This window comes from Paramormyrops kingsleyae, chromosome 10, assembly GCF_048594095.1.
Source record: "Paramormyrops kingsleyae isolate MSU_618 chromosome 10, PKINGS_0.4, whole genome shotgun sequence".
NCBI classification, from domain to species: Eukaryota; Metazoa; Chordata; class Actinopteri; order Osteoglossiformes; family Mormyridae; genus Paramormyrops; species Paramormyrops kingsleyae.
In genome coordinates this window covers 15,069,312-15,084,196 of record NC_132806.1, presented here as the reverse complement: position 1 = coordinate 15,084,196, position 14,885 = coordinate 15,069,312, and the positions used below count along the sequence as shown (strand labels likewise).

At 46.3% G+C, this 14,885-nt stretch overlaps 1 protein-coding gene across 3 annotated transcripts; it reads left to right on the top strand.

The window, feature by feature from the left end:
- The first annotated feature begins 1,248 nt into the window (after positions 1-1,248).
- Positions 1,249-13,549, top strand: LOC111835042 (guanine nucleotide-binding protein G(I)/G(S)/G(T) subunit beta-2-like). Of its 3 annotated transcripts, none has more exons than XM_023794947.2 (10): positions 1,249-1,524; positions 6,576-6,684; positions 7,514-7,552; positions 7,695-7,801; positions 8,734-8,797; positions 9,299-9,461; positions 11,414-11,480; positions 11,587-11,788; positions 12,157-12,373; positions 12,700-13,549. In XM_023794947.2, the coding sequence occupies exons 2-10, from the start codon at positions 6,628-6,630 to the stop codon at positions 12,804-12,806; spliced, it is 1,023 nt and encodes a 340-aa protein (XP_023650715.1). In that variant the 5' UTR covers positions 1,249-1,524; positions 6,576-6,627; the 3' UTR covers positions 12,807-13,549. The 3 variants fall into 3 exon arrangements, with proteins under 3 accessions (XP_023650715.1, XP_023650714.1, XP_023650716.1); XM_023794946.2 differs by having other exon boundaries at positions 1,249-2,379; XM_023794948.2 differs by lacking the exon at positions 1,249-1,524 and adding an exon at positions 2,461-2,484.
- The last annotated feature ends 1,336 nt before the right edge of the window (positions 13,550-14,885 follow it).

Sequence of the window (14,885 nt, the reverse complement as noted above, 5' to 3'; positions counted from 1 at the left end):
ATATCGGTCACATGGTGTTTGTTAGTCTCATTCACTCAATGTATTTGCAACGTAAGCATTAAGAAACATTTTTCAGTTGCCATCTTTTTCTCCATCGGCTCTATAGGAAAGAGAAAAAATATATTTTTATCCATACAACCGATGTGGTTGCTAGGCAACCGTTCTTCTGTCACAACACTCTTTAATAAGACCTGAAGAAGAAGTCAGGTGGGATAAACCATTTTGTGCTTTTATGCGGGTAGAGAGCTGACACTACTTTGCACACCATGGTTATCTGGTTGCTCATTGGGTTGCAGGGTGAAGCCCCTATTAATTCACCAAGACTCAAAAACTCTGACGTGTACTGTATATTGATTTAGTGGAAAGATTTAAAGGGTCTTCATGGGGAGCCAGAAAAAAAAGAAGTAAATGCACATTTGTGGGTTGAGTGAGAGGGAGTACAAGATAATCACCTCAGGACCGGGTCATAGTTGTAAGGAGGCCATAAACTGTCACAGTTCAAGCGGAAAGACAAATATCGGACTCTGACCTCCCTTTGACACATGCTTCCCATGAATCTGAACAGGAAAACAAACATTAATTTTCAGTTTGTCAGACATTCAAAGCTACCTTAAAATATATTTAGATTCATAGTCCTTAACCAAATATGAAACTCATGTAATTATCATTGATTTGACTTTGACAATATAATATTAACATTTTGGCATACTTGCAGATACAAAGTGTTGTACGTACACACACACACACACACACACACATAAGTATTGCATCATATTGAACACTTTCTGTTTCATTATTCCAGCAGAACAACTTAAAATACACTTTACCTGGTTATACTGTTAGATAGGCTATATATAATTAAACTTTTCAGTTTCGAGTCCAGTCATTTCATCACTGGATGTTGTGTGGAGCTAAATATGCCTGCATTAAAACCATCTACTCGGCCTTCATTAAACTTAATATTATAAAAAATAATGTTAAAGAACTTGACGTGCGATTATTCTGACATATAATACACAAACGTGGTCTCCAAGAAATAGTTCAAAATGTGAACTGAAAAAAATACATTGTTTATGTTTCGATTTTTCGATAGACTTCCTGCAGTTAGAACCTAGGGGCTAGTAGAGGACAAAATAGTCGAGTAATCGATTGTAATTTGTCATAACAGGAATTAAAATGTTCAACCAACTGATAACATGGGCTTTTTACATGTAGCAGTCAGATTTTGCGGAAAAAGTGCGAATCACGTGACCGGCATTCGGCCGTAGGCGGACCGTGAGCGTTAACATTCGTGCATAAAAAAGTCAATTGAAAGCGAAAACGTGATTTTTTGTTCGGCGCCGTATCTTTATACCTACAGCTTATGCATGATATGTCATGTGAAAAAGACAGGACAAATATTTAAATATCTTTTTAACATATATTCAACGCCAGTGTGACTGAAGATCTCGTTTCGGTGATAGTGGCTGTGGACCCTGCCTTGCCTATATCTACTCTTCCTAGAAGCAGCGGCGTTGCCGAATGGTATGGTCTCTCTCCGAATGGGTGTGGTTGAATTTCTCTCAACGCTAATGTCCGTGCAGAAGAAGGTTATTTATGTGGGGTACGAGTCGGAATCGTTTGCATGTGCCTAGGTATAGGCATACGTGCATTTCTACTTCGGAGCGTGTTAACCGTAGGAGCATCGTTTCGTTTATTTTTGCGCCAATAGGCGCGTCTCCAGATCAGCCGGCAAGATAAGTCGATTTTGGTTCTATTTCTTGTTTTTTTATTTTGCGATCAAAAACCCGAGTCCGATCCTCTTTCTGGTCTTCGCAGTTTATATAGTAATTCATTTTTGGACAAGGGTGCGACGGGCATAACGGAAAAAGGGAGAGGGAGGAGAGAAGGAAGAAGGAGAGTACCGAGCCGAACGAAGAAGGAAGCGAGGGATCAGAAAATTACATGCAGCAAGATAGCACTCAAACCCCCAAAAAAGAATCTTTGATATATGTTTGGTGTTAATTCTCTCAAATACCGAGTGAGCAAACATACTACGCGTCGTGTTGTTACAAATATAAATTTGTAACGGTAAGTTTCAGGACTTTGAAAACCCATTTGAAGCAGAGAAGAGGATTTAGCGGTGTAATACACATACTGCATTTTTGAGGAGGCCCTGAATCGACTTGATGTTCTTCTCAAAGCAGTACTACTTGAAAAAAACGCATGACATGCATATCATTCAGCGTTTGGTAGTGGATTGAAACTCCTGGAAATCCGAACGGCGTGTCCTGCAGTGAAGAGAAGATCAAGCCGTCTCCGTGTACTGAATAACCGCGGCCGCTGGCTTCTATTTCTCGCCGGAGATAAAATACGCCAGGAAATTCAAGAAAATAGCAGGTACCACGTCGCCTGTCGACAAACGACCAACATTATGAATTAACACGCCGATCAGCCGTGCTTCCGCATGTTACTATTGGCAGAGGATTGATAATACGTGATAAGGTAATTGATAATATATTTGATAAGGTGATGAATTACATAGCTCACCAGCAATTGTAATGACACATACAATGGCCGTCATACACAGTTGTGTTATGATATTGTTATATGTTGGCCATGGACGCAGTGATGAGTTTCCATCCTACGTTTTTTTGGTGGGGGGATACGGGTTAACAGCTAACGTGGCAGATAAAAGGTTTGTGCGGTAAAAGGTTTTTTGTTCATGCAAGCTTGTCTCTAGCCCATCCATATATCATATGAATTTTGAGTACTTTCTTTTCACAACTGTATTCTAAATTGAATCATAAAAAGTGGCGTGTGACGCCAGGGTGTCCGTCCCCATGTGTCAAAGCGAGCTGGGTGGGGACGATCCTTTATCTTCTTGTACTGCACCTGAACGGAGTTGGCAGGTCACTAATAATGGCCTCGCGTACCGAACACGTTAACGTCAATGCCTTTCGTACAGCATCCATTATCGTTCTTGGCGATATTAAGGTTTAATTTCTCCCCTTGTCATTTTTAGAGATGGCAGGTTTTGTAGTGGAAAAAACTGATCTGAACATTTAAACAAATGCACTTGGCATGCATTCTTGAATGGGACTAGGCACCAGATGGACATATTGTGACAAAGTAAATGTTTAATTTTAATTGGTAGTAACTTGCAGTCGTAGACTACAAAAATGTGCAGCGCGACATATGGAAAGAGACATTGTCCTAAATGAATTACAGATTTATATTACCGTCTCTGCTAAATAATTCATATTTTCGGATATGATTTGTCAAGTGGTTAACACATAGAAGTTCTAAATGCAGCTTTTTAAAAACGTTTGACACCCAATCGAAACTGCAATAGATGATCAGACGAGCGCTTGCTTTCTGTACATCCTGTTTACACTCATCTTTCGAAGCGGCATTTACGGATTAAGGCGATCCGTTTCACCCTGAAAGGCGAAACAAGGTTTTTATTCGCAGGTTTGCCGCTGTTTGCGGCTACAGATCGAACGCGCAGGCGCAGCGGCAGACCGTGGCAGCGTGTCCCGGGAGCTGGAGCGAGTTACTGAGGCTGGGAGCAGACTGAGGTCCATAAGGCCTTCTTTCCACTCGGTGCCGTTTCTGTCATCCTTTCTGCATCTTCATTCATTAATCCATAACCCCCTGTATCCAGAACACGATTGCGGTGAGCGGAGGAAGCGCAGGTCTCGATACAGGGGACACCCTCCCCGGCTTGTCAACTCGATCTTTTATGCAGATCGCATGAATATTGGGCGTATTAAAATCACATTGTATGTTATTCTACTATGTATTATTTAATTCCATTGCTGCATTTCTGCATGCTGTGCAGTGAGTATACCTTTATCTTGCTGTCTCACCTGTCACTTAATTTTTAAATTACTATCTCGACATTGGAAGTTCCGTGTTGCATTGATGTTTAGGCTCGAGCTGTGTTGGGGGACCTTTAAAATGCTGTGTCCCTGTAATGTTTCAGGGACCTTTCCAGCCAGATGGGGATGTCTCCTAATTGAGCTGAATGGTTGTCGCTGGCTAATTTCCCCCAGTTGCTCTCTATTAGTTGCATGATCTGTATGTTTCTAGCCCCCGGGGGGGAAGGCGGTGCTGCTTAATTGCCTCCTGCAGGATGTGCTTGCGATGCAGAGGGACCCTTCAAAATGCAACATAGGCGCACACTGGTGCAATTTTAACATTAATCATTTACTTTATTTAGTAGATGCTTTTATTCAAAGCGACACGCATTTGAGAATGCAGGGCCAGCCAGTCCCTTGAGCAATTGGGGGTTAAGGGCCTTTGCTCAGGGGCCCAACAGCGAATCCTCCCTGCAAACCCTGGGGTTTGACCCTATGATCTTCTGATCACGGTGCCCTGACGCATTGAGTCACGCGCCGCCCCTACAATTTGATCCGCATCTGGTCAGCATCTCATTGTCATTCACTGGCTTCTCTGCATGAACACAGATGCTCGTGGGGGAAAAATGTAGTTTTAAAGTCTACAGCAGAGAGTCCATTGAAGAAGAAGAACAAAAATCTTAACTAAGACCTAGTTTGAGAGGCATGAAGGTATCACAGGCCAGTCATCCATGTATCTATCCATCTGTCCATTTTCCCCGTAACTGCTTATCTATACAGGGACACGATTATCCTGGGCATTATTCTCGGAAGCACTATGCACAAAGAAGGGGACTTCCTGGAAGGACAGTACTCTACTCGAACACTGAATTCAAATGACTTAAAATTTCCTTGATATTAAATTTCTGTTGCAATAAAAGGCACCTGTAAACAGCAGTTTAGACAGTTTGAAGGTAGTCATAACTCACTAACAAAAACTGCAGTAAATTGATCATTGCAGGTTACCAGGACACAAGGCTGGGGCCTTGATTATTATCTTAGAAGTAAATTGATAGTATTTCCTTTTTTGTGAGGTGGAGTTTAGCTGACAGCGTGAGACAAGGAAGAGATTTGAAACGTGGAACTTGGGGGGATGAACTTGTGTTTTGCCTTCACACCTGGATGTGCTTTTGTGTGACTAGCTGACCGGCCATAATGGAGACAAACAAGGAAATGGCTCCGTCGCCAAGAGCAGCTGCGATGCAAATGCCGTGCAAACCTGCAGCGGCTAGCCCTGGCTGCGCTGATGAACAGCTGAGGGAGGGATTTGAATGGGCGCGCAGACTTCAGTAGGATACGTTCTGGGCTGCGTTGAGGCGATGTCCAAAGGTCACAGTGCCAGCTGAACCATCGATACCTAAAGGACGGGCATCTGGCTGCACTGAGTTGATCGTCTTGCCAGCAGGAGCAAATGCGTAGCAGGAGGAGGGGAAGTGGCTCCGTTTGCCGTGTGGCTGAGGGTTTGGGTCCTGGCGGTAGCAGCTCTGCTCTGCCCATGAGGAAGGCGTGGTAATTATGTTAGGCTGCCCCCGGTGGACGTCTCGCTGTAAGTGTGTCTGCTCAATGTAATCGGCGTTACTGAAGCGTAGCGGCAGCCTGCTGTAATGTGGACTGACCGGAGCCCGTGGTTACACACAGACCACAGAGGTAGTGCAACCGTCGGGTAATTTGGTCATTTTTAATTGAGCTTGTAGGTAAGTCTCACCAGGAACTGTCAGATCCAGGCATATGAAGACTTCTGTATGGTGTGTAATGATGATTTAGAGATCAGACTGGTAGATGCAGTTTAGAAAGCACTTTTTGAGGAACTCCTCGGGGTGGGGGGGGGGGAGGTGCATTCCAGCCTCTGGGGTGGTCAGCTGACTGGCCAGTGGCTGCAGCTCACTTCCGTTTCGTAGTTTGATGTTCGTTAAGACCGTGTAGAAGCGGTTCAGTGCTGCACATTATATATCATCACGAAAGAAATTCAGTCTGTATGTAATTTATCTGACGCCTGGTGCTGCTGGGTATACTGTACAAAGAAAGTGACACTGTGCTGTGTGATTTGTAATAAACAAGAGGTTTGGCATATAAAAATGAATCAGTCTGGAATGAGCTCAGCAGATCTGGATTGATACTTGTGTGTGTTGTATGTGGGTGTGCATGTAAATGGTGTGCATTGCATTGTGGGTATCCTAAATGTTATAATGAAACAAATGCTAACGTCTGTGGGTCAGAGTTTTGGGGCCACTTGTTCTAATCCTGGGGCAGTTGTATTCCAGGATATTATACGATTTCGAATTACAAAAGCAGGAAGATAAATCACTTCAAATCACAGATTGCGAGACAAAAGCAGACATTGTGGGTGATTCCCATACACAAACAGGAAGTGGTTGGTTATGTGCATGTGAAGGCTGTGTACATGCTACGCAGAGATTGTGTTCAGTGGATGGTTGGTAAATCTCTGGGATTTCATTTTGACCTCTCTTCGTTTTACGTCGTCGTGCTGTCTGTTCTAGGAGATATGATTTCATATGGGGTCTGTTTTGGTTTCATATTGATGTTTGAAGGTGGGTCACGTGTCTTTTTGCTTAAAATCAGATTAGCATGGGATAGATAGCAGCTTGCTGGGCCGCAGCATCACGGCTTACCGTATAGCATGCTAATGCTACTACACTAACTGTTGGACCTTTTTTTTTTTGCCATCCCCTGCAGGTTGCTGATTGGCTGAAAGGTGGTGGGATTAAGAGTATAGCGCCAATCAAGTATGAGTGAGCTGGAGCAGCTGCGCCAGGAGGCGGAGCAACTGAGGAACCAGATTAGGGTAAGAGATGGACCAAGGGGGTAGAAAAAATGAATGATTCATGAAATTCAAATCGCAGTTAAAATAGGCTTATTTCTGTTGGTTGGTTACAACAAAATTCTGAGCGTAATTGACCGGCGATGCTTGGAGGTACATGTGAATATCGAGGGAACAATTTTAAACCAGGGGAAGAAAAATCAGGAACAGCTCGAAAATACAGGGAAGGGGAGTCTGTCACCAGGTGGAGTTTACTGACAGAGCAGGTGGATGTTTAACAGCATAGTAACTTACCGCAGGGTAATGGGCTCAAAAAACGACCACAGACTCATTCTCAAAGTTACTCTTGATTTGAAAAGCTGTTAATCAAAATAGTTTGATCCAGTGAGCTGACGGCCTGGCTGGCCGGCTCTGCGGGTCTCACGGGCCGGGCTGAAAGAACGCTGAGCTTTTATGGAAAGCTCTGGAATGCGGCGTGGCTCAGGTTTCCACCCCCAGCCCCCAAGGGCCCAATATGTGAATCATCACATATCGCGCAGTCAGCATTTAAAATGATAAATATTGCATTACGATATTTGAAGTCATCATGAAGGCAAAAGACGACCTAGTCGATATGTGTATAGTTTTTATTAAGAATACTGAAGTTTCCGTGTTTTGCCCGTTCCTGGACTTGGGAAGGAGCAGGTGTTCAGGAGAGGCATCTATTATGTAAGCAGGTCACACTATAGCTCGAAGGGTCTTTGGACTCTCGAGTGACGTGCCTTAATCTAATAACCTTCCGGATGCCTGTAACACGCAGTAAACCCGGCGGCCTGCTGTCACTGACCCAGTGGTCTGGTATCTCTGATTTCAGGATGCCCGGAAAGCCTGCGGGGACTCCACCCTGACACAGGTGCGTCCGAGATGGTGGGGCCCTGGGGGCGGTTCATCCGTCCCTCGTCCTGCCGCTTTCCTCCGCACTGCACGTGAATATGACCCCCCCCCCCTCCCCGGCAACTGCCGCCGACCCCGTGATATGCAGCCATGTGTTTCAGATATCCGCCGGACTCGACCCCGTGGGCCGGATCCAGATGCGGACGCGGCGGACGCTACGAGGGCACCTGGCTAAGATCTATGCCATGCACTGGGGCTCCGATTCCAGGTGGGGCATCACTGCACGCACACACATGCACACACACGCATGCATACCGCAGTGTTTGACCGTCTGACACCACACTTACCATACAGGACACGTGACCAGTAACTGTCCTAAAAAGTGGCACATTTATGCAGTCTCGCAGATTGGACAGACATCCACTCAGAGGCGATTCTAGGAAAAGGGGCAAAAGAAGAGCCATAATTCATATGGACCTGTTTTGAATTGATGAGTGACAGCAGAGGGAGCACACTGGGCCCCTCCCCCCACTTCCAGCATGGACCAGTGGCCCCACCCCCATATAGGTCTCTGCATCCTCTCATCCACCAGTCTGGGGTCTGTCCCAGCAAGGACAGAATGTCAGACAGCAGCCGCCCTGGAGGCCTTCCTGTGCCGGCAAAAGAAGCTCTGAGCTCTCCTGGAGTGCGGAGCTGCTCTGCATTTCAGGGGGGGCCCTGATTCAGCCCCGGCTTCTGGCCGGGCCCCCGCCGGCTGCATGCCCGCAGCAAACGGGCCTCTGTTAGCGCGTAGCGTGAGAATGCTGTCGGCAAGCTCCATTTGCATGACATGCAAAGCATTAGCGCGCTGGCAGCGCTGCGGCAGGGTCAGGCGTAGCGGAAACAACCTGCTCTTTTATCGTTTGTTTTTTGTGGTATCCAAATAGACGCGCCCGGCCCAAGCTGCGTTATTTCAAGAGTAAAATAAAATGTAGGCTAAAAATGATTTGCACTGCACTAATATACATAATTTACTGTTCATTTTTACATGTCATCCGTAAATGAAAACGCTTCATTTGCAAGTCAAAGGACTCATTTGGGGTCTTTACCTGTCACGTACTGAGGTTTTGCTCCCTCTGTAGTGTCTCGATGACGCCGGCAGCTTAACAGAGTGAGATCTTTGCTTAATCCCCCAACCCCCCCCCCCCCCCACCACCACAGGCTCCTTGTCAGTGCCTCACAGGACGGTAAGCTGATCATCTGGGACAGCTACACCACCAACAAGGTGAGGGCTCTCCGTCCTCCGTGCGGGGGGTGGGGGGGTTGCAGGAGCCCCACCCCGGATGCTTTCCGGCAGTCCATGAGCCCATCAGCTCCAACACAACCTTAACTAAGTTAAGCAGGCAATTAGGAGTGTGTCTGACGACCCCTCCCCGGAAAAGCCATTGGAGAGTAGTTTGACACTGACTCTCACATGCACAGCTCTGGATAGAGAGGGGCAGTGTGCAGCTCAGTGGGTTGTGGACTGCCTGTGATCGGAAGGTCGCCAGTTCAAATCCCAGGGTCAGCATGATGATGTCACTGTTGGGCCCCTAAGCAAGCACCTTAACCCCTAGTTACTGCAGGGACAGTCTGACCCTACATTCTCAATGATATGTCAATTTTAATAAACCTTTGCTTGGTGATCAAAGCCAGCAGGGGCCCCACAAGACCTGCAAAGACGGTGTCCCTTTGTGTGTCATGCACAGTGCAGATTAACGCCTCGCCCTGCTCCCCTGTCACCCAGGTCCACGCCATCCCTCTGCGCTCCTCCTGGGTGATGACGTGTGCGTACGCCCCCTCGGGGAATTATGTGGCCTGCGGGGGCCTGGACAACATCTGCTCCATCTACAGCCTGAAGACGCGCGAGGGCAACGTGCGGGTCAGCAGGGAGCTCCCCGGACACACAGGTACATGGGCAACAGGGAGCGCCGTTCCAGATCTGATACTGGGGGTCATTGAATAGTGGTTCCTGTAGGCTGGAGGACTGGGCCATCATACCATCATTTCATTTAATTTATTTAGCAGATTCTTTTGTCCAAAGTGACATAGAATTGAGAGTGCAGTGTCAGCCAGTCCCTGGGGAGATTGGGGGTTAAGGGTGACGTCACTCTGTAGAGTCTAGGATATGAACCAGCAACCTTCTGATCATAGGCACTGTATCCGCACTCACTGAGCCTCACACCGTCTCCACAGAAGTTTCAGTTTTAATTATTGAGGATTAATTCATTCGTCAAAACCACAAGGGTAATTCACAAAGTGGACTGGGATACTTAATTTCCCCAGGAGCCGTAGCAGGGGGGGGTTGTCTTTCTCCTCAAGGTCCCCGACATGTGGTGCCGCTTTGCTGTCGCTGGCTGTGGGTTGCCAGTCAGGTGACCCCATTGTCAGAGGATCTGGCCGGAGGCAGGCTGTGACATGGTGACATTGAGGCCGGGGTCTCACTCTTCAGAAAGCTTGCCGCATGGGCCGCGATGGACTGGGTGTCGGGTGTCGGCACACGCTGGTGACAGTGTGACCGCTGCAGTGGGGGGGTGGGGGGGGTTGTCTCACCGGCCTCAACAAGGGCAGCAGAGTCATTACATCGGAACATAAAATGAATATAATGAACTGTTGCCCCCTGCTTGTCTTTCCTGTTCCTCCCTCTCCAGAAAAAACCCTGTGTAAGGCCCTTGTTTGATCCTCCCATTCTAGCACCGCTCTATATCAGTGGTTCTCAAACTGGTCCTCGGAGAACCGCACACAGTCCACGTGGGAGCTGGGAGGGAACAAGAATGTGGGTCCCCGAGCACCAGGCTGACCAACACTGCTCTTTATTTCCCTGGAACACACTGTGTGTGCGTGTGTGCGTGTGTGTGTGTGTTTTTAGAAAAAGCTGGTGAATCATTCTTCATGCAAACAGGCTCCTGTGGACCTGCAGCTGTGGTGAAAAAAATATGTTTTCCCCTGGTCCGGTGCTTCACCAAATGGGAGTTGAGTATGAGAGTGTGTTACTGTTGTGGCTTTCATGAGAATGCCCCCCACCCTCTACCTGCCTCTGTGTTGTTGCTCACACTTGTTTTTGCATGATATGCAAAGCATTACTGGGTTAGCCGTTTCGGGAGAATCAGAGGTGTAGGATGTTGGGAATTAAAAAAAAAAAAAAAAATGGAGAGAGAATATAGAGGTGAACGTATGGTAATCTTGCGTTAAAAAAAAATGGAGTGAGTGAGTGTTGGGAAAGGTATGGTAATCTTATGTAAAAAAAAAAAATGGATGTATGGTCATATTATGTTAAAAAACAAAGGGAGTTTGCTGAGGGAGAAATATGGTGATCTTATGTAAAATGACACTTGGAGGCCTGATTTTGCTTGCTCTGAAATCAGTGCAGGATGTTTTAACGTCTTTACTAGGTGTATAATGAAAAGCCCTTTCAAAGCGGAAGTCTGGGCCAAGAGTTTGTGGTGTGGATGGATCGATTATAACAAAAAAAAATACAATCTGGCTCAAATTTAAAAGGAAATAGGCCATAATCTGATAAAGTCGGCAACGCAAAACACCTGCTGTATCACTGTTACTGCAATGGTTTTTTCATGTTAAGGTCTATTGATTAACTTAAGTTACTTAAAGTCTCAGATGGTTTTTGCAGTATCATTCCTCATGCCAGGTGGTCTGTATGTCCAATGGGTTACCTAGGTTACCATTCCTCATGCTAGGTGGTCTGTATGTCTAATGGGTTACCTAGGTTACCATTCCTCATGCTAGGTGGTCTGTATGTCCAATGGGTTACCTAGGATACCATTCCTCATGCTAGGTGGTCTGTATGTCCAATGGGTTACCTAGGTTACCATTCCTCATGCTAGGTGGTCTGTATGTCCTCTAGGTTACCTGTCCTGCTGCCGCTTTATCAGTGACAATCAGATCATCACAAGTTCTGGAGACACCAGCTGGTGAGTTGTTTGAACTGATTCTCTTAATCTAATAATGAGAAATTACGGCCTTCACTTTCACATTACGTTTTAAGCTACATCTCTTGTGTCATTTCCTGTGGCGCAGTGCATTGTGGGACATCGAGACGGGGCAGCAGACCACAGTATTTTCTGGCCACAGTGGCGACGTCATGAGCCTGTCCCTGTCTCCTGACTCGCGCATCTTTGTGTCGGGTGCGTGTGACGCCTCCGCCAAGCTGTGGGACGTCCGCGACAGCATGTGCCGCCAGACGTTTGTGGGGCATGAGTCCGACCTCAACGCCATCTGTGTGAGTTCTGCCTTCACACCCGGTTGCCCTCCCCAACACACTTAATGAAGGTGAACCGAGAGCAGCGTGAACGGGATGGGATATCGCAGCCCTATGCCAATGCAGCTAAGAATCCTCTTCTGTGTTGAGCTGCCATGGTGATGTCACCATATTCAGTGAGCTGAAGGCCCCCCCCCCCCATGTGTGACCCAGACTCCTTTGCACACGTTTTTGGGGTTTATCCTGTGGGATTGAAAACTCTTATGACTCATATGTTCTTCTTTTGTTCACTTGACTTTGAATCCATTTTCCATGTCTCTCACACCTTCCTCCTCTTCCTCTCACACCTTCCTCCTCTTCCTCTCACACCTTCCTCCTCTTCCTTGCAGTTCTTCCCCAATGGCTATGCCTTTGCCACGGGCTCCGACGACGCTACCTGCCGCCTCTTTGACCTGCGGGCCGACCAGGAGCTGAACCTCTACGCTCACGACAACATCATCTGCGGCATCACCTCAGTGGCCTTCTCCTGCTCAGGGCGCCTCCTGCTGGCCGGATACGACGACTTCAACTGCAACATTTGGGACGCCATGAAGGGAGATCGCGCTGGTGAGGGCGGCCTCGCCTCGCTCCTGCCATCCCGGCTGTCACTCTGCTTCATCTGCTTCACTTCATCTCTAGTATCGTTTCTTTTTTTAGTTAGTATTGCTTTGATTCCCCTAGAACTTTCCGGAAAGTTTAATAAATGACAGGCTGCAACAGTAACAGTGGACTAATCACTTTTGGGTGGGAGAATAAATGTAAGAATCACCCAAATCTTGAACGTAAGTTAAAGTATAACCCGTAGGTTGATATGCTCTCGGTGACGGGGGGGTAGTTGGAGCATTTATCATGGCCCTGCTGTTCTGTCTTCCTGTGCCCTCCCCCACTTTCAGGAGTTCTAGCGGGTCACGACAACCGCGTCAGCTGTCTGGGTGTGACGAGCGACGGCATGGCTGTTGCCACCGGTTCCTGGGACAGCTTCCTGAAGATCTGGAATTGATTGACCACTGGACATGGACACACAAACACACAAACACACACACACACACACACACACAGTACATATGCTATGTAATGTCACTGTACATATTGCGTTAATATTACATGCAGCAGTGCAATTAAGGCACACGAACGTCCAGGAGTGCATAACGCTGCGCGGACAGCAGTGGCACCGTGCCTGAGTGAACGTGGACTCGCACACTCACAACCTGGCGGCCTGTCACATGACTTTTTGCGACACAGCTGGAGTGATGCATCATTACGCAAAATTGCACATACATGCTTTTTCCAAAAATGCTGAGATGTACATAAGTATGTATGGGGGGTGGGGGGACACCAATAGACCTGGAAAACATGGAGGAGGAAGTGATATTTGTGGGATTGATCTCTTTCATCTTCAAAACAGGGGAGGGGGTGAGGGGAAGCAGGACCCCTCTGGTCTGTGCCCGGTAAGGCTGGACAAACCGCACATCAGGGCTGGGGGGATGACTATGGAGTGGGTGTGTTGCTGGGAATGAACTGTAGGTGGCGCTGTGACAGCTGACTGGCCAAGAGGGGGTTTGAGGCTTGGGGTCCACACGACACAGATGGTGAATGATGTGTGTATCTGTGAGCTCCTATCCTGATATGTCTGCGTACATAAATGTACAGGAAATGGATTGTTTTTTTTTAATTTTTAATGGAATTTTGTTTCTGCGCCTCAATACTCTTTTAATGTAATATTAATAAATAATATAAATGACAGTCAACAAAATTCTACATAAGAATACATATATGCTTGTTTTCCCAAATTTTGAAGAACGTGGAAAAGTATTAGCATCCTTTCTGTCAGAAATGTACACATATATGATCGCTGGAGGGAAACAAAGCCAGTGCTGAAGAGGAACATTCTAGAACAGGGGTGGGCCATCTTATCCAGAACGGGCTGCTGTTGTGCAGGTTTTTGCTGTAACTCCATAATTAGATTACTGATTAGAGGACTGATTAGCTGAAGAGTCCTCTCACCTGGATTTGAACAGCTGACCAAAAGGTTATCCCAAACACCTGCACACACACCGGCCCTTTGCGGGTACGACTGGGCACCCCTGGGTTAAGTTTGCCCACCCCTGATCTAGGATGCAGAAACTTTCTTAGGCTGATGCTGGATGTTTGACTCTCTGCTATCCTCAATCACCTTAAGACCCATTTGTGGGCACTCAGAGCATCATCCACACCTACCCTGAAAGGAGGAGAAGGCCTGTGACTTTTACTCTGCTAAATGAAGGCTATATGCACAAATGCGAAAGTCTGGTGTAATAATCTCGTGACATTTTGACAAATCTGAGCTTTTTATGCATGTTAATCTTGTTATTCTAACTGAAGGGGATTCAGGCTGATGTGAGCAAGTTTTACCTCTTCAAAGAAAACTTCTCCTGTTAAACCTTTTGGGTACCCCAGTGTCGGTAGCAGTGACTGCAAGAGGCCTCTACAGTGTAAGAGCCGTTTTTATTGCAGAGACTCAACTGTCATCCTCAGTAATTTGCGGTCAATGGTAATAAGTAAATAACATGGAAACTGAATTTTGTAAACAGCTGTAATATACAGAGTCCTCATTGTCCGGGATGAGAATACAACAAACCAGTTTACAAACTGAACACAATTAAAAACAAATGCAGAATTAAGCTTTTACTTTAAGCATAAATGAAAACAATACATTTAAACTGTGTTGTGAGAACTATTGAGTGTATGTATAACATTTATTCTGAAATCACCTTTTAAAGATATTTAACACATTTTTACAATTCAGTTACAACAGGTGAAATATTAATATATCCTAATCTCACGGATTGCTTCTGTACTACTACAAAAACTGGCTCGCGTTAATCATGACAATCACTACCACGGTCAACGGATACCAGTGTTTTTATTTTGTTTCACATTAGTTTTTGCATAAAGAAATTTAAACCCAAATCTTTTTCAGCACAGTCTTGAGACCTGGAAACTCACAGTCCTATGAAGGCTGCTGCTTAAAAAAAACAAACAAAAAAAACTTATCTGAAAGGTTTTTCCACCTGTCACAAAAAAAAACACCACCGTCAAG